The following is a 21,149-nucleotide window of genomic DNA, read 5'->3' on the forward strand; positions in this document are numbered from 1 at the left end:
TCTCTACCATAGAGACTCTGCGGGGCAAGTGGTTTCCTTGCCTGTATTCACAGGGCTAACACCATATTACACAGGTGCTGTGGTCTGATCAATGTAAAAAACACCAACAGCTTTTGGTTGACAGTTACCAAAAAAGTGAAAAGATTTATTTTTTTTTTGCCTTGATCCCTCTTCAGTTCATGGAGTTGTTCTCGTTTCTTTTTGATTCTTTTCTTAAATGGCTTTAGAAACTGCCTGTGACTAATGAGAGGTGAATGTGTTCTTATTACAGGAGTCTCTGAATGAAGCTTGCTTTCAGACGTGGCAATAGCAGCTGTTCCTTGCACTACTGACCAGTGATGCTTCAAATAAACTGACTCTGCAGCTCTGGGGAAGAGGAAAACGGTTGCACTATTTTTCCCGTCACTTAGCCAAGTCTGTATATTACTACAGTTCTCGTTTAAAACCACTAATTGGGAAAGTTAGACACGGAAGTCTCTTTTTTTTTTTTTTCCTTGACACAGTCTGATTCTGTTCTAACATTCTTACAGTCTGGCAGCAGCATGGACAAAGGTGGGAGAAGACTATTGGAAACAGGCGTTAAAAATGAATGCTTGCTTGTTTTTTGTGTTGGAGCCTATTTATATAAATGTCTGTCCCCAGTTCAGAACATGAGTCTGTGTTTTTTAATGCTGTGGCAATGCTTGTGGTTGACAATTAACTGGTTCTGAGGTGACAATACTGTTGAATCATCAGTGGATTTATTTTGTACCTGAATGATTCTGACTGTTTGATTAAATATAAATGTTATATCTTTTTCTCATTTAAAAAGATTTAGGCATGTTATTTCTGGCCCCACAAACAGGAGAGGTTTCGTTTGAATATGCTTTCCTGTAAGTGTTTGGTCTTTGACAACAAGAAAGGTGATGTTTGTTTCCTCGCATAGCACCCAAGAGGGAGTGGGAATTAACTGATCTTGTGGTTAAGGCACAGGACTTGGTCACACAGGATCCCCTTCCTGGCTCTGTCGCAGATTACAGTGCAACCTTGGGCATGTCACTCTCTCTAGTTCCTCATCAGCAATGCAGGGATTTTTGTCCCTCAGGAGTGCTGAGGCTAAATGAATGAAAGTTGGTAAAGTCTGAGTTCCGTGGATGAAAGATGCTGGAGAAGAGTAGACACTGTGGAGTGGCTCTAATTTCCCAGGAGCACAGCAGTGATTTCAGGCTGTAGTGATGCTATGAAGCATGGCCTCGCTGGCAATGCCTTGTCCCACCCTATGCCTGTGTGGTGCTTTCCAGGGTCGCCAAGTCCCAGTAGGCCAAGGTGCTATTCAAATGTTAAGCCTGTATCACACCCAGAGAAGGGAATTCCAGGCAAGTTTCCCCCTCCCAAAGCGTGTGCGAGCCACCTTCCTGCATGAAATTCACCCCAAGGCACAAGCTTTGCCATGAAACCATGTGCACCACTTGGCACACAGCTGTTAACATGAGGCTTAAGTAGGGCATAGGACTTTATGCCCTGGAGTCAATGTGCCTTTGGGAATGCCACTTAGGTAATGACACCTGCTAGGCTGATTAGCCAGGCTGCCACTGTGTGGCACCTGATCTGAGTCTCTGGTGATGGGGTCTAATTGTAATGCCTCCTATTTAGTGGGTTAATTGGAATGTCATGGTTGTCTACCTCACACTTGGAGGGTTGCGTGTGGTATGTGGCCAGCAAGCTAGGACTAAGGTATGGAGCATGGTGGGGGAATAGAAATAGGGACCATACTCTAGAGCATCCCTATAATTCAAGGACCTGGGATGCCCACACCTTTGGTCTAGGTGGTACTCCACCAGATGGTGGGGTGGGAGAATTGGACTGATTCTGGAAGCTGTCCTCGGGCTCTGTTGCAGAGACGGTAAATGCATAGTGTGCACAAATTCCCTCCTGTTTGCTGGCACCAAAAGGCGGCTCTGCCAGGGAGGTCTCTCCAGTGGTTTGGATTTAAAAGTAACCCCCTTCCCCTACTGTGCTACAAACATGCCCAACACCTGGATTCTGTCATAATGGAGATTGGAGGACGCAAGAGTGGAATTCCCAAAACCATTTTATAGAAAGAACCAGAAACTTAGTTATTAAATGAAGAAAACTTAAGCTACAGCTCAGCCCTGAGCATCAGTCATGCTAGCGAGTCCTTTACCTATCTGTCTATTACACAGCTGAAGAAATGATCAATAAGCAAACTTTCACCTAGGAACCAAGTGAGGTCATCCGAAACTATTGCAGCCCTCTCTTGTCTGAGGCTGAGCCTCTATCTTCGGTGGTTATAACAGATTAGAGTTTATATATCTTCTGCTTCAAACACTTCAATACCATTTCCTTCAAAAAAACAAAAATCACTGCCAGCCGACACCTGCACTAAGCCGACACCTGCGGACCCAATGCTCCTGAGCAACCTCTTGTCATTATTTGTCAAGAAAACATGGAAATAGAGGCAGGTTTTTATGCTTTAAGATGGCACTGAGGTACTGTCATGATGAAGGCCCCACAAGGTGGATAGGCCTATCAATTAGCACATTGCTTTCAGATCAGCCTCACCCAAAGTCTTCACAAAGCGTATCTTGGAAGGCATGTGCTACACGTGCAGTTTGTACGCAGCAGGAAGCACAGGGTTTGCAGACGCTCCAACCAGTTTTGCTCCACCCAGAGGATTGTGCTGAGAGGCCCAGGAGCAGGGGCTCTGACCGCCCTGCATGAGGCTGTTCAGGAGTTTAGCCTGTAGAAGAGTTTAGCCTGTAGGGAGAGGTGCTGATCCAAAGCTGTATGACGCTGCATAACTCGATACTGCAGGAGTATCGAGTTATGTGACTCCTCTGGACTCTTTAAAATCAGGCATCTGAATTGTCATCGCTGTTACAAGTCTCAAGTTCTGTGGGAAGAACAACAGAAATAGTTCCGTAAAGGAGCAGTCAAAGTGATTTGTGTGCGTGCTTAAAATCCTCCAACAACTATTGCTGTGCTGCCCCTCCCATCACATGCTTAGAGCTGGGGCCTAGGAGCCAGGACTCCTGGGTTCTATTCTTTGCTTTGTCCAACTTGAGACACCTAGGGCCTGACTCTTTTCAAGGGCCGAGTACCCACAATTACCACTGAAGTCAATGGGCACCCAAAACTAGAAGCCCCGTTTGGGAAAGTGTCATAATGGTCTATCCCATCAACCCCAGGCACACCAGCTGTGGCTCTACACCAAGAAAGAATTCTTGTCCCTGTCTGCATTCAGGTACAAAGGTGTTGGTGTGTTGATAAGGCTGCAGTTAAAGGGATCAAGGTTTAACCTGAAAGGCTGTTATAACTCCAGTTGTGTGGGTTTTTTTTTTAATAATGAAAGCATTAGTTCTGTTTATCATCTCCACCCCTCCGGTCCCTGAAGACCCCTGTCCTATAACATTGGACCTAGAAACTTGAGAACCTACTTCAGAAGCTGTTGTTTTCCCACATGGCTGTTGTGCAAGCTTCTTACTGAAGAGATTGGACGTTCTAGACAGTGCCTGTGCACTCCTGTAATACTTCTCATCAGTGGAACCTTATAACCATTAAATAAAGAAGCCTCAACTGCTTCTCAGAGTTATTGCGTGGTACAGATGGGGAAATTGAGGCACAGAGAGACGAAGTTATTCAGCAAGTCAATAGGGATGTGAGGTGCTTCCAGACACTAGGTTCTTTTTTTCCCCTTGTGGCTTCCTCTTTTTTTTTTTCCTTTGTCTCGGATAAGCGCTGTTACCCACTGGTTTCCCCTTTCTTCTTTCTAATTTTTACTCTGAGTCATCTGTATTGCAGATGGACTATTTAGGGAGGCTGCCATGCAGCTGGGTTTGCTGGGAGATGGGACAAAGAGCATTGCCATGCTGAGCCGGTGAGAGAAGGAGCCGAGGAGAGCCCGGGAGAGGAGGAAACACTTGATGCGCAGAGCCAGGTTGGTCCATGTAACACAGAACGTCTAGTAGTTATGGAAATCTGGATCCAGTCTTTGACTAGAGGGAAGGGTGGGGTGTGTATCAACTGGGCAAGGCATTTCTACTTCTTTTACCTGGTTGGGAACTGGGACTGGCTCCGCTAGTGGGCAGAGCAGTTTGTGTGCTGGGGTAGCAGAATGTTTAGGGATGGGTCAGGCAGGCTGCTGAAGTCAATCCCACTGGCTTTACCTAGTGTCGATCACTGTAGTGTCTATGCAGTGAAGTCAGTGGGAGTTGTGTCTGGGGGGGAGCAGAGTAAGGCCCGTTAGGGACCGAGAGAGGGAGCTAGATATACCCCAGGCTCTACAGACCTGCTGCTGTCAGGAATGATGCAGGTCCGTCCCCGTCCCCCCCCGAAACAAATGAAACACTCCTGGATTTGTAGGTGGCTGGCAACCCCTCTGGGCCATTGGCTACTGCAATGAATCCTGTTCTGATAGGAGCACTGCAATCAAATGCCTGGGTCAGAATGTAGGCACCCATTTCGGTGCAGCATTTGGCCCCAAATGGGCAAAACAAGGAATGGGGATAAGAGGGCATCACAAAGTCATCGTTAGGTCAGAAAGGTCTCGCCGAAGCGTCAGGTTATTTCATGTTTTCTCTAAGCGGGGGAGGAGTGAACCTGGCCCGAGTGTGCATTCCTTGTATCAAAATGAGTCGCTGATCAAGGACAATGCACATCTAACTGTAGGCTACAACTTCTGTAATGTGGCTTCTGCATCTTGATGTCAACAGTCCCTGAGTGGCTTCCTGATTTCCTCGAATCGGCATATAGCCTGGTTGAGCTGACTCTAGAAAATTCCAGTCTGGTTTCATTTTGGTTTATGGGTGTATGGGAAAGATTGCACTGGGGAGGAAGCATTGTGGGAAAGAAACCCCAAAGTGCAGCAGCTGCTGAGGGTGGATGCCAAAAAGTTCCTGCAAAAGTAACACTCAGGAGGCTCTCTGCAGTGACACAACGCTGTCAGCTGACCACCTCAGGCAGTGATGTTTCAAAGCAATGTGCATGGTGCACGTGAACGTTGCTAGGGTTACCCAAAGCTTGTGACTTTCACATGCAATGTGGCCGGCACTGCACGTAGTTTGCAATGTTGCAAGATCGTGTATAGTTGTGAGTTTTGCACATCCACTTCCTTTGCAAATGCAAATTAGACACTATTAAAAATATTAGCTCTTGGTGGTTACAATTAACTGCAATTTAAGAGCATAGCTGTTAGGGGTTCTTCCCCTGGAACTGTTCAAACAGGTTCACTCTCATGTTCGAATATGTGTCTATCCCTGTTGCCCAAGGGGCCGCACAACACTCTTAGATGATCTCTGGTTTCAAGCAGGTAATAGCTATCTGTTGTGTGATGGTTCTTTGTTTATGCTCTACCCTTGCACTTGTGGGTCACTAGATTAGGTTTGGGCCCTGAGCACATGTGACCCCCTGTTAATGTCAGTGGGACATGTAGATTCTCCCTTGGTACAGCCTGTTAGGAATCCATATGCAATTTGAGTTCCTGGAGTCCCCAGCATCCACGCAGGAGCTTTCGGTCTTCAATGCTACTGACCCAGGGTGCACACTAAGTGGTTTCACTTCCCTCCTCTAATGACTCAGGAAATGGCTGGTTGAAGGGCGCTCACCAGAATTTCTTCACCTCTTCACAGTGGTGCCAACCCTGCCAGCTGCTGAGGGAGCTTGGGACGTAGTGCCCCAGCCCTACATTTGCTTGCACAAGCTGGCATTTCTGCACATGAGGTGCACCATGACCCGATCCACTTATGGAATGGGGGGTGCATGTATTTTGTACGTACAGAGTTAGAGGCTGCTGTGGGAGACATGGTCCCTTATGGTCAATGAGTGTGTTTCCCAGTCTCGTTGGGTTGATGGTGTTGGGCCACCTGCTATCCTTGCTGCTCATCCCGAGCTGCTCTGAGGCTTGTGGTGTGGCTTTCAGACAAGAAGACCTGGCCTGCCAGTATTTCTTGCTCTCCACCATGTCGGAGCAGGAGGATGACGAGATGTGCTGGAATAACTTGGAGAACTTCCGGGTGAAGCTGATCTCGGTGATAGACCCCTCCAGAATAACGCCTTATCTCCGCCAATGCAAAGTGATTAACCATGACGACGAAGAGCAAGTGCTTAATGACCCCAGCCTGGTGGTCCGGAAACGGAAAGTAGGTGGGTACTGGGCAGCTTCCGACTCGCCACGTGTGGGGGTGGCCAGGCTCTGGGGTGATACACTGGAATGAAAATGCCGAGGTGTCAATTGCTCCTGCAGGCCACATGGTGTTACCATCAACATTTGTAGTGCAATTCTGGGAATCATGCTTTTCAAGGTGCATCTTTTCCCAGCCATTTGAAAATGGTTTTCTCTAAATCCAAATAAACAGGTAAATAATTCCTTCTCCTTGAGCTAACGTGGTGAATTCTCCATCACTGGCAATTTTTAAATCAAGATTGGATTTTATTTAGTGATTTATTTTAAGATATGCCCTAGTTCAAAGGGAATTATTTTGGAGATGGTTTCTGGTCTGTTATATGAGCTCAGACTAAGGGATCACAGCACTTCGTACAGACCTTAAAAAAGCTCTGAATCTAGGATAAACTATTTCTGTGCCTCAGGTTCAGAGGGACTCTGGCAACGTTAGAAAGAAAAATTAGCCTCTATTACTAGGAGTCCCTGGGGTTATTCAATCTGAGAACATTACAAATCAAAGGTACTTTTCACCACCTAGTCTATTTTACAATATTAACCCCTAGCTCTTTTGTGACAGTTTTCATCAGACCTCAGTGCTTTACAACGGAGGCCAGTATTGTCACCCCCATTTTACAGATGGGGAAACTGAGGCACAGAGCGGGGAAGTGACTTGCCCAGGGTTACCCAGCAGGGCAGAGATGGGAACAGAACCCAGGGCTCTGGAGTCTCAGACCAGTGCCTTAGTCTCTAGGCCACGCTGCGTCACTGTTAGTAGCCTCCAGAGGTCTGAATCAGGATTGAGATCCCATTGTGCTCCTTCCCAAAGAGTTTACAGTCTCAGAACAGTTGAGTTTCAGACAGCGTGGGCTGTGAAACAAAGCTGTTCACTTTCCCTTGGAAAGTGTAACTCACTAACCGGTTCTCCTTTGCCACCATCGCAAGGAACCGAGACTGGAAAGGCTTATTGTGGACTCTTCCCTTGCCTCCATCCAGCTGAGTGTAGGATTCTTCTTTCAGAGCAGCAGCCGTGTTAGTTTGTATCCGCAAAAAGAACAGGAGGACTTGTGGCACCTTAGAGACTAACAAATTTATCTGAGCATCAGCTTTCGTGGGCTACATCCCATTTCATCGGAGGCATAGAATGGAACATACAGTAAGGAGATGCATATACATACAGAGAACATGAAAAGGTGGGAGTTGCCCAACCAACTCTAAGAGGCTGATTTAATTAAGATGAGCTGTTGTCAGCAGGAGGAAAAAAAACTTTTGTAGTGATCATCAAGATGGCCCATTTAAGACAGTTTGACAGGATACTTAACGTGGGGGAAATAGATTCAATGATTCTTCTCTGCAGGATATTGACTAGCACGCACTCTGCTGTTTGGGTTTCCAGCATTGCAGGGAGTGTTTAACTTCAGACTGACACCATGAAAAAGACCTGCCTGTGAAAGCATCTCTGGTCCTATTAGACTTCATAATTCCAACTTTAAAACCTGGTGACAGACTCCCTCTTCTCTTGCTCTCACTGTGACCCCACCTGTAGCAGGCTGCGGTCCTGCTGACCTTGAGAGCAGAGCAGAGGCTCCAGCACTTCCTGGCAGATACTTTGCCCCTTGCAGGATCAGGACATCTGTGCCACCTAACATCCCCTCTTCCTGAATTTGAGACCAAAGCCGCCCAGAGTTATAGGAACTTCCATGGCCATTTCATTCAAGCCTGCCTGCTCTCCTCCTCCCTAGCCTTCAACAAGGGATTGCTTCTCTTGCAGCACCTGCTCTTTGCAACACTATAGTAGGAGCAGAGGCCTAGGGGCAAACCCTGCTCAGCTAAATTGCCCCTTAAAGCCAGTGAGAGAGTTGCCTGGGCCAGGCCTGAAGGGTTTGACACCAAGGACTCTCTTCTGCTCTTGCTTACAGAGGAACGTAAGTACCAGCCATCTCTGGAGGTGCAGGGAACGCGCGTTACTCTGACGTGCCATGTTGCAGTAAGCGCCTTTGTTTCTGTATTGCAGGCGTCCTCCTGGATATACTTCAGAGGACGGGCCAGAAAGGTTTTGAGGCCTTTCTCGAGAGCCTTGAGCTTTACTACCCACAGTTGTATATGAAAATAACCGGCAAGGAGCCCAGCAGGGTCTTTTCAATGATTATCGGTAACGTTTTGATTCATTCCCACAACAGTCTCTTTATTTGATGCTGCTTTGCAGCTAGAGGAGACCTTGAATTCCACGGTTAAATCCCCGGTGGGCCATGTGGGCAGAGCCCCAGCCAGCCTTTCCAACTAGGTCACTGCTCGAAAGCTCTTCAGCGAGGGTCAGACTAACCTCCACGAGCCGCCGCCCGATACCAAGGCTCCAATCCTGCAGTCGGATCCCTGCGGGGAGAGCTCTGTGGAAGCCCACCCAGATCTGATTGTAGGTTGGAGACTGAAAGCACAATGCTGTGTTAAGAGCTACACCGCCACCCCCCTCTTGGGGAGCGCCAGTGCTGCTCCCTGTCTCAGAAGGAAGAGCGGATGCTAGCTAATGGCCTGGTTTCCCCTCATGGACTGCTCAGCCATGGTGCAAGCACACAGAATTCCCTGTGAAATCACCAGCATGTGTCCCCACTGGACATGGGTCCCAGAGTGGCTGAGGCCTGGGGCGCTGTTCTGGAGCACCTGGCATGTCCACAGGCCACTGATGGTACGGGGTCATTGCTCCTTCCGGCTCTGGCCAGCTGTATGTTCCTGTCAGCGTGACTGTACCGGGTGTGGGGCTGGCTCAGGGGACTGGGGGAAGAAAAGCTGCCATGGCACTGACCTGTGGGCGCTGACTACGTGTGTCATTGGCTAGACAGCACCCGCAGGGAAGTCTTGTGATAAGGGACCTCTCTGCCTGGGGCTGGGGACTTGTGCTGGGCCCGAGACCATGTGGTGTGAGTCTCTCTGTTGTGCAGACACCGCGGGGGAATCGGGCCTGAGCCAGCTCCTGATGAACGAGATCACGAAGCTGCAGAGTGCCGTGCAGGAGGAGAGGAGGAAAGCCCAGGAGCTCAACATGTGGCTCCATGCCAAGGAGGATGCGCTCAAGGAGATGCGGGTGAGGGACAGCGTGCTGCGGAAGCACCAGGAGAGGGCCCAGAAGATGAAGGAGGAGAGGGACAGCTTGGCCAAGGAGCTGCGGAAATGCAAGGACGAGAACTACGACCTGGCCATGAGCTACGCCAAGCAGAGTGAAGAGAAGAACGCAGCCCTGATGAAGAACCGGGATCTGCAGCTAGAGGTTGGTGCCTCGCCCTCTCTCTCCTTCCTCCCTCGTGCACCCCCGGGATTGGAGAGCTGAGCACAGTCGGGCCTTAGCGACCGGACGCCACAGTCCGATGTGCACCTCTCTTCTGCACCGCGTGCCAGGAGTCCTGAATTCACTGGGCTGGGCTAGTGCATTCAAGGGGATTTTTGACATGGGGTGCTGCAGGCCTGGCTTTCTCCTTGGGCAACAAGGGTGCACATGATGCAAATGGCCTCACGCGGTTGGCGCTAACTCACAAGCCTTTCAGGCCAGATGCTAGCGGCTGCGTGTGCTGTAGAGAATGAACAGGGTCTCCCCTGTGCAGCGATGGGACATGCTGGCAGGGCTGTCCCTGCGGCTCGGCCTGTTGGCTCAGGTCAAACGTAGCAGCAGCTGGGGGAAGCTTGCAGCGCTGCTGCCGTGTATCTTACACGTGGGTAGACAGGTACCATGTGCTGTGAGCAGAGAGGACTCTGCCACGTTCCCTCGGAGGTGGGGAAGGCATTCCCCTCGTGCTGCTTGCTGGAGGATGGGACTAAAACCATGCCACTACAAAGATTTCCCCCTCACCAGCCAGCACTCCTCATATGGCTCCTGGCGAGGCCTGACCAGCTCCAAACTCCCCCCTCCCCCTGCAGATTGACCATCTGAGGCACAGCCTGATGAAGGCCCAGGACGACTGTACCCTGGAGAGGAAACACACCATGAAACTGAAGCATGCCATTGAGCAGCGACCGAGCCATGAAGTGGTGTGGGAGATCCAGCGGGAGAAGGAGCTGCTGCTGGCCAAGAATCAAGAGCTGGAGAACACGCTCCAGGTGTGTGGGGAGGGCAGGTGTTGGGACTCAGGGACTGGTTGGGGTAGCAGCTCTGCCTCACTAACGCAGGCTTCTCCGCGGGGGTTGGTGTCAGGGCCCCTCTTGGTGAGGCTGGGGAGCTTGGCGGGGTGAGAGCCGTGGGTGAGAGCAGAGCATGCGCATGGTGCGTTGTGGCAGAGGGACCCCCTGAGCAGTGGTGGTGGGATATAGGGGGTGTGAAGGTTGACGGCAGCTAGATGGGCTCGGAGGGCAAAGGGAGGGGAGAGAGAGAGGCGTGAGCAGCCGTGGTGGCAGAGGAGTACAGCATTAGTGAGAACAGCTAGGCCTGAGGCTCAGAAGGGTTTAAATTAAGGGCCCCAGACTTGCCCAACTCACACTACACCTTCCCCTGAACTGGCGGCCGTGACAGCGGGATGCGGGGCTGGACGGGGGCGCTGATCTTGCCTGGCAATTCCTGTGTTCTGCAGGGCTGCACGGGAGCCTGCAGATCACACCTGCCTGGCAGGAAATGGAGCAGCACGCAGCTGCCTTCATCTTTAACATGGAGGACACAGCAGCCTGTGGCAAGCACGGCCTGGCATGTGATGCCCTGTCTTGCTCAGAGCAGCACCTGCTGGGACTCTTTCTCCAGGCGACTCCCCTCCATCTCACAGATGAGGGCAGACCGGTGCTGCATTGGAGAGCATATTGCTCACCTCCGCTTTAACCCAGAGGCAGAGTGGAGGCCCATGGGGGTGGTGGAAGGGGAGTGAGAATTGGCCATTAGTGCTGTTAGGCTCGGGAAGGGGAGAGTGCCTCCTGGCTTTCCTAGCCAGTTGGGCCACCCCTCATTGTATTCCCCTTCCCCCTGGAGGTCGCCAAGGAAGGGAACTCTGAGAAGAACAGCCTCTACGTCCAGACTCTGGAAGCTGATCGGAGACGGGCACTGGCGGAGCATCAGGAGCTGGTGAACACCATCTACAGCCTGCGCAAGGCGCTCAAGCAAGCAGAGGATCTCCAGGACAAAGTATGAAGTCTGGCAGGAGGGGGGAGAGATGGAGTAAACGCTGTATGGGGGACATGTACAATGAAAGCCACTCTCCTCCCTGTGGAGCAGAGCAGCGCCCAGGCAGCTAGCGCTGCGGCTTGGCCTTCTGGCTCAGATCAAACGTAGCAGAAGTTTAATGAGAAACATGATCTGAGATGGGTACTCCTCTGCTCTGGTATGACTCCCTGTTCTTGGGAAAGATGTGGCCTCTCTCTGCCTCACGTGTAAGATGGGGATGATGACACTGATCCACTTGGATCACCAGGAGAACTGATCAGTTACTGTTTGCAAAGTGCTTACGTCAGGCCCCATATCTCCTTTGCCTTCCAAGCACTTTCCCACCTGCAGATCTCAATATGCTTTCTCAGTAAGAGTAAGCACCATCCCCAGGGGGAACTGAGGCACCGAGAGGCCATATGACTTGTCCAAGATCATACAGTAAGCCAGCGTCTCCTTGCCCTCAGACTCGCCCTCCATCCACTCAATCAGGGCTATGAGGGGAATGTTATGTTTTCACCTCCTTGTTCCCAGCAATTAGCTGCCCTTCCATTGATGGTCTCTGTAGCATCCTGGGGCTGGGAGCTTGTATTGCTGTTAATGTCTCGGATGCATGTAAATGGGAAGTGTCATTTCAGCCAGCTTCCTAGCCCCCTAGTTAGGGTCACAGCATTGGGTGCCTGGCTCTGTCTGAACATTCCTGTGGCCTCATCGGTGTAATTGGCATTGGGCTTGGACAACTAGAAGAGTCTCTTTGCTCTGGCACGGCTCAGCAATCCATGTCTGGTATTTACACTACAAGCCACGGGTGTTTCAAGAATGTTTCAAGAGCCCCTTTGCCTCCAGCATTGGGTGTCTTGGTCAAGCGAGCCCCATGAGCAGGGCGCTTCTGTGCTTTGCTTGCAGCATGCGGAGGAGAAGGAGCTGCTGGAGCTGCAGTGCATGTCCCTGAGGAAGGACTCTCGGATGTACAAGGATCGCATTGAGGCCATCTTGAAGCAGATAGAAGAAGTGGCTGCAGAAAGAGACCAGGTGATAAAACTTCCTGTTTGGAGCCCAGTTACCAAAGATAATGGGAGGTGTAGGCTCAGACACCATGTCAGTGACACGCTTTGCCCTCCCACCTTCTGCACCAGGCACTGCTGACCCGAGAGCAGTTCCACATGCAATACTCCAAGAGCCTGGTCAACAAAGACGCCTACCGCAAAGAGATCCGGGAGCTGGGGGAGAGGTGCGATGAGATGCAGCTACAGCTGTTCCAGAAGGAGGGCCAGTTACTAGCCGCTGAGGCCAAGCTGAAAAAGTTGCACCTGGAGCCACCCACGCTGGTAAGTCTGCAGGAATACACAGCTACATGCGGGTCCTGTGCTGTGGGCAGGGGAAGAGGCTGGGGGGGCCTTGGCTCTGGGTGTTGCACTGACTTCAGACACTGACACTGTCTGTAGTTGGGATCAGCCTCGATCCAGCAATCAATGGCTGTGCTTAGACAGGGAAGTTGGGATGGGCCACAGCAGAGCTCACCCTGGTTTCCAGTGTAAGTAACCTCCACCAGTGCAAACGCATCCCTTCCTTATTTGCATTTGGGGCTGGCCCTGGTGCATCGAGGCCAACTGCTGGCGACTGAAGCCCAGGAAGGATGAGGCTTGAGCCGTTGGGGGGAAATTCGGGGTGGGGGAAGATGTACCATAACTCTGTTCCTAAGCCCAGAACAAAAAGAACACTCTAGTAGTATCATAGTCTCTTGGGTGGCTTCTGGTTGGGCCGGTAGGGACAGGTAAGAGGGAGGAAATCCCTGCGTCTCACTTCCTAGTTTTCGTTCTGTTCCACGTGCCATCATTGCCGCTGTCTCACTGTAGAGCATGCTCCCCAGACAGATCCCTGACCGGCTTGTTTTCTTACAATTCCAGACTTCTGACCTAGATGACGCCTCACCCAGGAGTTCCCAAGAGGTGAGGAAAGTGACTAGCTGGCTTTAGTCTGACCGCTTTATGGCAGGTCTTTGGGTTCCCCAGCTCTGCTCAAAGGCTCCTTAGCAGATAACTTGCAGCCAGCTTCAGTTTGTGCTCCAGTGGCACAAAGCACCTGGAAAAAACACACCCCAGTGTAACCAGCCAATGGAGGATGCCCCTAGTGCAGAAAAACCTCTAGGAGGTGTAGATCCTGCCATAACAGCGTGTGTATCTGGGAGCAAGAGAGGCATGGCCTGGGCAAATAGTGCTCCAGCCATCCCTGTGAGCTAGAACCAGGACTATAGTAGTACCAGGGCTGCTCTGCTTTTGCACTGCAGACCAGCCCAGTGGCTGGCTGGCATCGGGTTCGAGAGGATGTGTGCACCAATCCTGAGTCATCCAAGCACATCTGGGCTGCAGCTCAGATTCTGGGCCGGGATTTGTAGCTCTGTGAGTGTAACTTTAAATGCTCAGGATACAAATAAAGGTCCCAGTTCCACAGCCCTGACTTGCGTGGGGAGCCCCACGGACTCTGAGCAGATGAGATGAGTCTCTGCGAGGATGCACTGAGACAGCCTTTCCAGCATGGTGCCCAGCATGGCCAGATTGCTTCTGCTGGCTCCTGCTTCACGGCAGCTGTTGTCTAGTGTATTGCATCTTCAGTCAAGATACGAGATGTGAATAAAAGGGAATCCTCCCCCTGCCTGGATATAAAGGAGTCCCAAGTCTCAGCCAAAGCCAGTGCAGCCTGAATTTCCATGGAAAGGGGGAGTTAGTGGCCTGTAATGGGGTGGGAGCAGGGCTGGTTTAATTGATTGAAACCATGGCAACTTTGCATCTTTCAGGTGAGATCTGAGGTCCTGGCCGCTTGGGATCATTTACAGATCTTAGCTCTTTCCTGGTGACCTAATTAAACCCCAATGGAGGCAATTACAACCTGCCTCCTTGCATCCCCTGGCCATCCCACTGGAGAAGTTACCCTCCACTTTTCCCCACACTGCTCCAACGGTTGTGTAATGTTTGCTGCTGCTGCTCCCTGCCTAGAGGCAGCTGCATTCAGCGGTAGGTAATGAGACTGATGTGGGACGAAGGGTGCCATACACGCAATAGAAGCACTATCCTATTGGTGTGGGATAGTGTTTTTTCACTGGAGAATTGGCTTCATTCATGCAAAGCACTTGTATCTACAGGTGTGTCACTAAGGTGATGATATTGCATAGGATGGGTCGGCTGCCTTGCAACTATCGCTAGACAGGAAAGAGAAACTTGTGGAATCCTGGGGCTCTGTTTGTTTTTATCGTTTGTCTTTTTTGTGGGAGACGAGGAGAGGAAAATGAGTATTGCTATTTCCCCAGAAGAAACCTATTTCTTTTTGTCCCAAAGCTCTCTTTCCATGGAAACCTGGATGAGGACACACTGCTGTCTGATAAAAGTAAGACTTTTTGTTTAATTTCTACTTGGAGCCATTAGAGCAGTATTCCTGATACAATATGTCTAGTGGCTAAAGCAGGCAGCTGGGAGTCAGAAACTCCTGGGTTCTGCTCCTGGCTCTGCTGTGTAGTCTTGGGGCATCAATGGGGCTTGAATTCTCAAAAGTAATTAATGGTTTTTGGGGCCCCAATTTTGAGATATGCTTTTGGGACTCCCAGGGTGGGTGCTCAGCACTTTGTGAAGAGACACCTTCTGTGGGTTGACTAACTTGGGTACGCCAAAATGGAGGTGTCTAGAACTCCCGGTCATCTCCCGAAAGGGATGTCTGTGAAGCCCTCTGCTGAGCACTTAGAGCTTTTTACCTTCATTCCTCTCTTCATGACATGTGATCTGGGAGGGTCCTCAAGTGGCTGCATTCTGGAAGGGTGTGTTGGGCTAGCTCATTATAACAGCACTAGGCAGTACTGTTCCATTTGATCCTAAAGTCTCATTATTAAGCGAGTGCCAGTGTACTGATGCCCCCAGGAAAAATGAGCTTGGAGATGTGCAGGGCTTGACTTTTCAAAGATGTGGAGGACTCTGTCCCCAGCGAAGTTAAGGAGTACTGCCGGCACTCGGCATCTGTGAAAATCAGACACTACGTAATTTGCCTGGGCTCTCGCTGCTTGTCGGGGCAGCTCTGAGAACAGAACCCAGGTGTCCCGACTCCACTTTAACTGAGTCGTGCACCTTTCTCCATGCTCTTTGCTGGGTTGTTTTTTCCCCTTAAATTACGTTATTTTCACTTGGGCTTTGACAAAAGCAGAACTAGCTAATGAACACACCATCCCCGGTTCTGCTTTTGTGGAGGTCCAAGTGGAAATGACTCATCATTGAGGAAGATTTGACAGGCTACACTGAGAGTTTGAACTGCGCTTCCAAAAAGAAGAGAGAAACTGCCGCATGGGAGCATCTTCCTGTTTTAACCTCCTGAGGGGCCTGAATATTTTTTTTCACCCATTTGGGAAAGGGGATCACTAAAAAGCTTGAGAAGCCCTGGTCTGATTTTAAGTACCAGTCCAGGTTAGCAGGTTGGTAACGATCTCTGCTCCTGGATGGATTGCTATGAGTTCAAGTTCTGCACTCGCATGATGAAGTCATAGTATGAACTGCACAGTTCTATATAGGATTGATCTTGCTAGAAAACTAGGCTGCGTTAACACAACCCTCAGTGTGTGTTCTAATTAACATGATATTAAACGTGACTTAGCTAGTGTGGACACTGACCAGTCATGTTTAATATCATGTTAGGCAATGTGACCTCTCAACTTATCTTCATTAGAGAACAACCTTAAGAGGCTGCTTTGTTGAGGTCCCTTGCGTTCATGCCCTGCCAGATAGCAAAGATCCCACGTCCCTTTTTGAAAAGAGTTAGGGAAAAACCCCACTGTCCTGAGCAAGATTCCAACAGCTAATAAAATGGCAGCTTGCTCTAGTGGACTGAGCTCAGGACTGGAATCCAGGACCTCCTGAGGTCTGGCTTTCATTTTGCCACTGACTTGCGGTATAGTTTTGGGCGAGTCACTCCAATTTTGTCTCCTTTTCCCCACTCGTCTGTCAACTGAGGATAGTAATGCAGATTACATCCTAAGGAGATTGGAAGACTGGCTTAATGTATTGCAGCACCTTGAAAACACGGAGCACTCTGCATGTACCAAGCAATAACCTCCTACACTAGGTGTGAGCTATTGCCAGTGACACAATGGCCATTGCCCTTCACCTGCATCGGTTACTGTGTTCTCGTTGTCTCACTTGGTAATTCTGCAGAGCACTTTGGGACACCCGGGGTGTGAAATGCACAATGTCTACAAGCAATTTGTTCTATTCTAAGGTTGTAAAACCACAAATCAATGACATGAAGAAGGATGGGCTTGTGGTGAAGGCCCTGCGTGGGGACTCAGGAGATCAGGACTTTGCCATGCAATCCCTGGGTGGTCTTGGACAAATCACTTCATCGCTCTGAGCCTCGGCTCCCTATCTGTACAAAAGGAGACTCCTTCCTTTGTCTGCCTTGTCTCTATCTATGGAAAGTTTTTTTGGGCTGGGGCTGCTTCTAGGACAGCAGGGGTCCAAGTGCTAAAGTAACACAGATAATAAACAACACCAGTTTGCGACTACACTTGCAGTTTTTCCTTCTCTCTTAGAAGATCTCTCTGACGGTCGGGATCAGCAGTTCAATGCGTTAGAGAGCATCCAGGGCCTGCAATCGTCAAACGTAAGTATCTTTGTGAACCCTCCGCTTTTTGGGGCCTCACTCATGATGATTAATATTTGCATTTGCGATAGGCTTGTCCAGTTTGAAGGTACCTGGCACTTTCTCAGGGAGAGTTTTATGTATTCTCATGACCAAATTCATCCTTCAAACAACAGCAGGGCATCATTGTCTCTTCCATCTCTTCTGGAAGCTGCTGCTCTTTGGGATGGGTGGGAATGGAATTCACCAATCAACACATCTGCTGCCTCACTGTCAGTCAGGAATGTACCATTTCATGGCATGTTACAAGAATGGGCAGCCTACGGGCGCCATCTCCGGGAGGGTGCTTTTGGGACAGTTGTTGGTGTTTCTCTCATCCACTTGACCTTTACGTTAGGATTTAGTGGCTGATCCTGCCTTCCTTGCACATCCCAAACTCCCATTGTCGTTGATCATTTATATTGCTGTAGCGCCAGATCGGGACCTTTGTTGCGCAAGGTGCTGTACAGGCACATAGTAAATGCTTGTCCCTGTCCCAAAGAGCTTAGACTCTATGGGAGTCTTGTTGAACAGGATTGGCTGGGCCTAACTGAGGAATAATCCACATTAAATTTAAAGGATGATACTGAGCCTCTGATTTTCTAGAATTAGCACTGGCAACGCTATTTGGGTTTTTAAGCAATTTCCTATTGACAGGGGAGTGTTTCCTTTCTCATCTATGTCAGCCCTTGCAAATATCTCTCAGCTTCTCCTTTTTCTCCTAACATCACGTCTCAGCCACTGCTCATTTCTCCCCCTGCTCCCCAAACCTGCTCTAGCTAATTAATGTTCAGCATCTATGTTGTCTGGACACTGATGTTTGTGATTAAATGGTCTCCAAAGCAATATTGCTGTTCCTACTCATGCTGTTGGGAAGAGGATGTGAACCTCAGCTGTACAAATGGATGAATCCAGACATCCCTTCTGTGCCCCAAGGAGCTCTTAAGTGGTTTATCCTCTGATTCTGGTGTTTAGGGCTTCACTCTCCAAGCCCTCACTCAGGCAAGTAGCCCCACTGCCTCTGGTGGGATCGGTAGCATGAGCACTAATCTGTAAGTGATGCAGGAGCCGGGCTCCTGTACAACATACAGTGGATGCTGTGAAGAACCAACCTCCTCAGGAGAGATGAGGGCAATTCAGGGAGGGAATAGTGGTGGAGTGGATCTTCAGTCCATCGGATGTCTTCAGAAGGAGGCCATAGAGTTCTAAGTGTGAGCCAGGGCCTGAGCCTGACTCGGCCATGCACAGGATAATATGGCCAGGAGTGAACACAGGAGGCTGTAATGTTCCCCGGGGACCTGTGGGCATCAGAAGCTGCCAGCACAAAGCTCCTGTGCTTTCTAAACAGCAGCAGCACCCAGAAGATGCATTTGGCTATGAAGCTGCTCTCAGCCCGTTCACTGGTACAGGTTCATTTTTAATGAGTGAATTGAGCGCTCATGGAAACCACTGGGAGCACACATCATGGCACTGCATGGACAGCAGCTGTTCATGTTTTCCACACCCCCTCCACTGCCCTGCCCATTGTGCCTCTTTTGTCCTTCAGGGGCCAGCTCCAGAAGTTGTCTCATTGCCCACATAGTTCCTGGCCTCTCTGTAGAGCAAGGCTGGCCCCAGCCCCAAGCTTCAACTAGACCAGGTCTTTCTTTTCCTTTCCAGGAAGGTGGCCCACCCAACGGAGAACTGGCTGAGAAGGAGCGGCGGCGGATGAAGGACAGCTTTGAGCACTATCGGAGGTCTGGCCTGTGCGCTCAGGACTGCTCTTGCCATGTTTACGTAACCTACTGGTCACTGTGTGTCATGTCCCCTGCTGTGCCTGATCCGCGGAGGATGAGAATCTGTTACTGCCTTCTCTTCTAGCTCAAGCCGTAGGGACTCGTGCATTTAGTCCCAGATGTGCCGAGCAAGTTGGCCAAAATGGCAGCCGTTGCGTTGCACTGAAACAAGTGTGGATGTTTTCAGACACACATGTATATCATGGCCTGTGTCATAGGCTGCTTAATGCCATTGACCGATTCCACCGTGGTTTAACAGAGGGGTACCCAGAGGACATGAAGCTGGAGGTGATCACCTAGGTCATGGGCAATGGATCACAAGGCCACTCACTCAGATTTGTAGGGGGTCTGTGCAGGGGCTCATGGGCCATAGGAGTCAGGCTGCTGGTGGGGAAAAGGGGGTTCCTGAGAGGAGAAGGTGAGGGTCAGGTGGCAGGGATCTATGCTCACCCCACCCCAGATTTTTAATGGCACTCTGCAGTCCTGGGAGTGCCATACTTTGGGAACTGCTGGCTTGGTAAGTTTGATCTATTTTACTAGCTCAAGGTTCCATCCTGCTACTGCTGACACCAAAGACCAAGCTCCTATTAATGAGACTCAGGGCAGGTTTGAGCCCTTTCAAAACGATTGCAAGCTGCCGAGCGCCTCTGTCTCCATCTTTGGGTATTGAAGGGACCGAGCATCATGTCAAATGCAGATCTTAATTTTCACACTAAATAGAAATGATCCAAAAGAGCTAGATGCTGGAGCAGATTACAGGAAACGTCTAAAACTATGTAGTGTTGCTTCTGTCAGTGGTAGTGTGCTGGGCTCTTATGTAATACTTGTATTCAAGAAGGAACTGAGAGTCAGGAAATTCTTGCGTTCAGCTCTACTGTACATTGAGGAATATAGGAATGGCTTTACTGCTCCAGACTAAACCCAGTAAGCTTCTGATCAGTCTATATTGGATGCTTGAGAGGAAACCCAGAACACTGATATCACAATTGTGGATAATTTATTTGACAAAGTTGCCCCAATGAACAACGTTGATTCAACCAGTGCGCCCCAGAAGGTACAGGCGCATGATACTGTATCAGGAAGGAGTCTTCTTCCTGACCTTCAGCAGGTGATTACGTTGTGTCCTGGTGCATGAAGGTAGATAGGCCGCCTTAATTTTTACTTTGGCCAGTGTCACTACAAATGCACAGTCCTGTTTGAGTACTAATTGAGTTTTTCCAGTTTGCTGGTTTATGTGTAATTGAGAAGCTTGTTGCTCATGGAATTTTGCTTTTCTCATAAATGTTTAACCTAACTTACAGAAAGAGGGCATTGCGAAGGGTGCAGAAGGGCAGACACCATGAAGTGGACTGGGAAAACAACACTGGTAGTGACAACACAGACACTGAAGGCTCCTAATAGCATCAGCCCAACTGCAACGGGAATTACAAAAAGTTTGCTGGGGTTATAGTGCAAGAATCTTCCGTTCTGTCCGTCCAAGCTGATTGACATTTAAAACTTTCTCAACAACCACCTTGAACATTTACCAACATTGAAGGCACTGGATTGGGTTGCAGGAGATCTGGACTATATTTCTGCCTCTGCCATAGCAATCCTATGTGACCATGGCCTAGTCACCTAACCCGTTCACGTCTGATTCAGAACCCTAATTCTTTTATATATTTAATGGGGATGATGTCCTACCACTTGTGGAAGGACATCTAAATGCATTAAACTCCCATTGCTGTAGCAGAAATACTTATGATCATGGTGCTATGTTAGTGTATTGGACTGTTTTTTGCACAGAATAATACAAGTAAAAAAATAAAGTATATTTGCTTCAAAACTGGACTAAGCAGTGTGCTAAACTATAAAATATGCTAAAAGTTGTTGCTATGGCAACAGCACACAACAATGGGATATGAAAAACCCTGTGTCCGTATCCAACCTACTAGCTTAAGAAAATCTTTTCCTTATGATTTCCAGAAAAATAACCAACTGAGGGAGAATGTAATACCACTTAATGCCTCAATTCCATAATTATTAGCACCATCAGTTAAAAAATAACAAGCCATCTTTCCCTCCCCCCATCGTGAGACTTTAATAAATGGTGGATTCCTTTTATTTTATCTGCTTCCTGCAGTCACGTTTGTTTTCTTCCACACCCATGAGGGATAGAACTTTACTGTTTTATTTTTTAAATGAAACCGGAGGAGCTGGGACATTAAGCATGTTTGGTATGGAAACACTGTGCTTGTAACTCCAGCTGTGTGAGTAGGCCTCTTGTGGAGCCACTTCAGCTCCATGCAGGTGTCATGGTCCGTTACTCCAACAACGGAAGGGCCTGAACCAGAAAACTAACCAAATCTAGCAGGGTGCAGAGGACCTGCCCTTCTATCATTAGCAAATATAAAAGCAAACACACACTAGCATAGGTTTGACCAAAACTAATTTAGCTCCACAGTCTTGAGGAGTG

General features: G+C 49.4%; 2 protein-coding genes across 4 annotated transcripts in view; both read left to right on the plus strand.

Annotated features, from left to right (window-relative positions):
- SNAPC4 (small nuclear RNA activating complex polypeptide 4) overlaps nucleotides 1–732 on the plus strand; it is a 31,198-nt gene extending 30,466 nt beyond the window's left edge. The window contains exon 24 of the mRNA XM_044992847.1: nucleotides 272–732. The gene's annotated coding sequence lies outside the window, so the exon portion shown is untranslated. The remainder of the gene's footprint in view (nucleotides 1–271) is intronic.
- Nucleotides 733–1,153: 421 nt separating this feature from the next.
- On the plus strand, nucleotides 1,154–20,755 carry CARD9 (caspase recruitment domain family member 9). Of its 3 annotated transcripts, XM_044992166.1 has the most exons (13): nucleotides 1,160–3,937; nucleotides 5,918–6,141; nucleotides 8,172–8,309; nucleotides 9,094–9,419; nucleotides 10,064–10,243; nucleotides 11,097–11,249; nucleotides 12,174–12,299; nucleotides 12,404–12,595; nucleotides 13,175–13,216; nucleotides 14,600–14,648; nucleotides 16,831–16,901; nucleotides 18,579–18,655; nucleotides 19,996–20,755. In XM_044992166.1, the coding sequence occupies exons 1-13, from the start codon at nucleotides 3,924–3,926 to the stop codon at nucleotides 20,090–20,092; spliced, it is 1,689 nt and encodes a 562-aa protein (XP_044848101.1). In that variant the 5' UTR covers nucleotides 1,160–3,923; the 3' UTR covers nucleotides 20,093–20,755. The 3 variants fall into 3 exon arrangements, with proteins under 3 accessions (XP_044848100.1, XP_044848102.1, XP_044848101.1); XM_044992165.1 differs by having other exon boundaries at nucleotides 1,154–3,937; nucleotides 18,579–20,755; XM_044992167.1 differs by lacking the exons at nucleotides 14,600–14,648; nucleotides 16,831–16,901; nucleotides 18,579–18,655; nucleotides 19,996–20,755 and adding an exon at nucleotides 14,062–14,252 and having other exon boundaries at nucleotides 1,157–3,937.
- Nucleotides 20,756–21,149: the final 394 nt, after the last annotated feature.

This window comes from Mauremys mutica, chromosome 18, assembly GCF_020497125.1.
Source record: "Mauremys mutica isolate MM-2020 ecotype Southern chromosome 18, ASM2049712v1, whole genome shotgun sequence".
Classification (NCBI taxonomy): Eukaryota; Metazoa; Chordata; order Testudines; family Geoemydidae; genus Mauremys; species Mauremys mutica.

Coding starts and splice junctions, on each gene's coding strand:
- CARD9 (XM_044992165.1), top strand. Junction 8,310..9,093: donor GGTCTTTTCAATGATTATCG/GTAACGTTTTGA, acceptor TCTGTTGTGCAG/ACACCGCGGGGGAATCGGGC. Junction 16,902..18,578: donor AGGGCCTGCAATCGTCAAAC/GTAAGTATCTTT, acceptor TTTCCTTTCCAG/GAAGGTGGCCCACCCAACGG.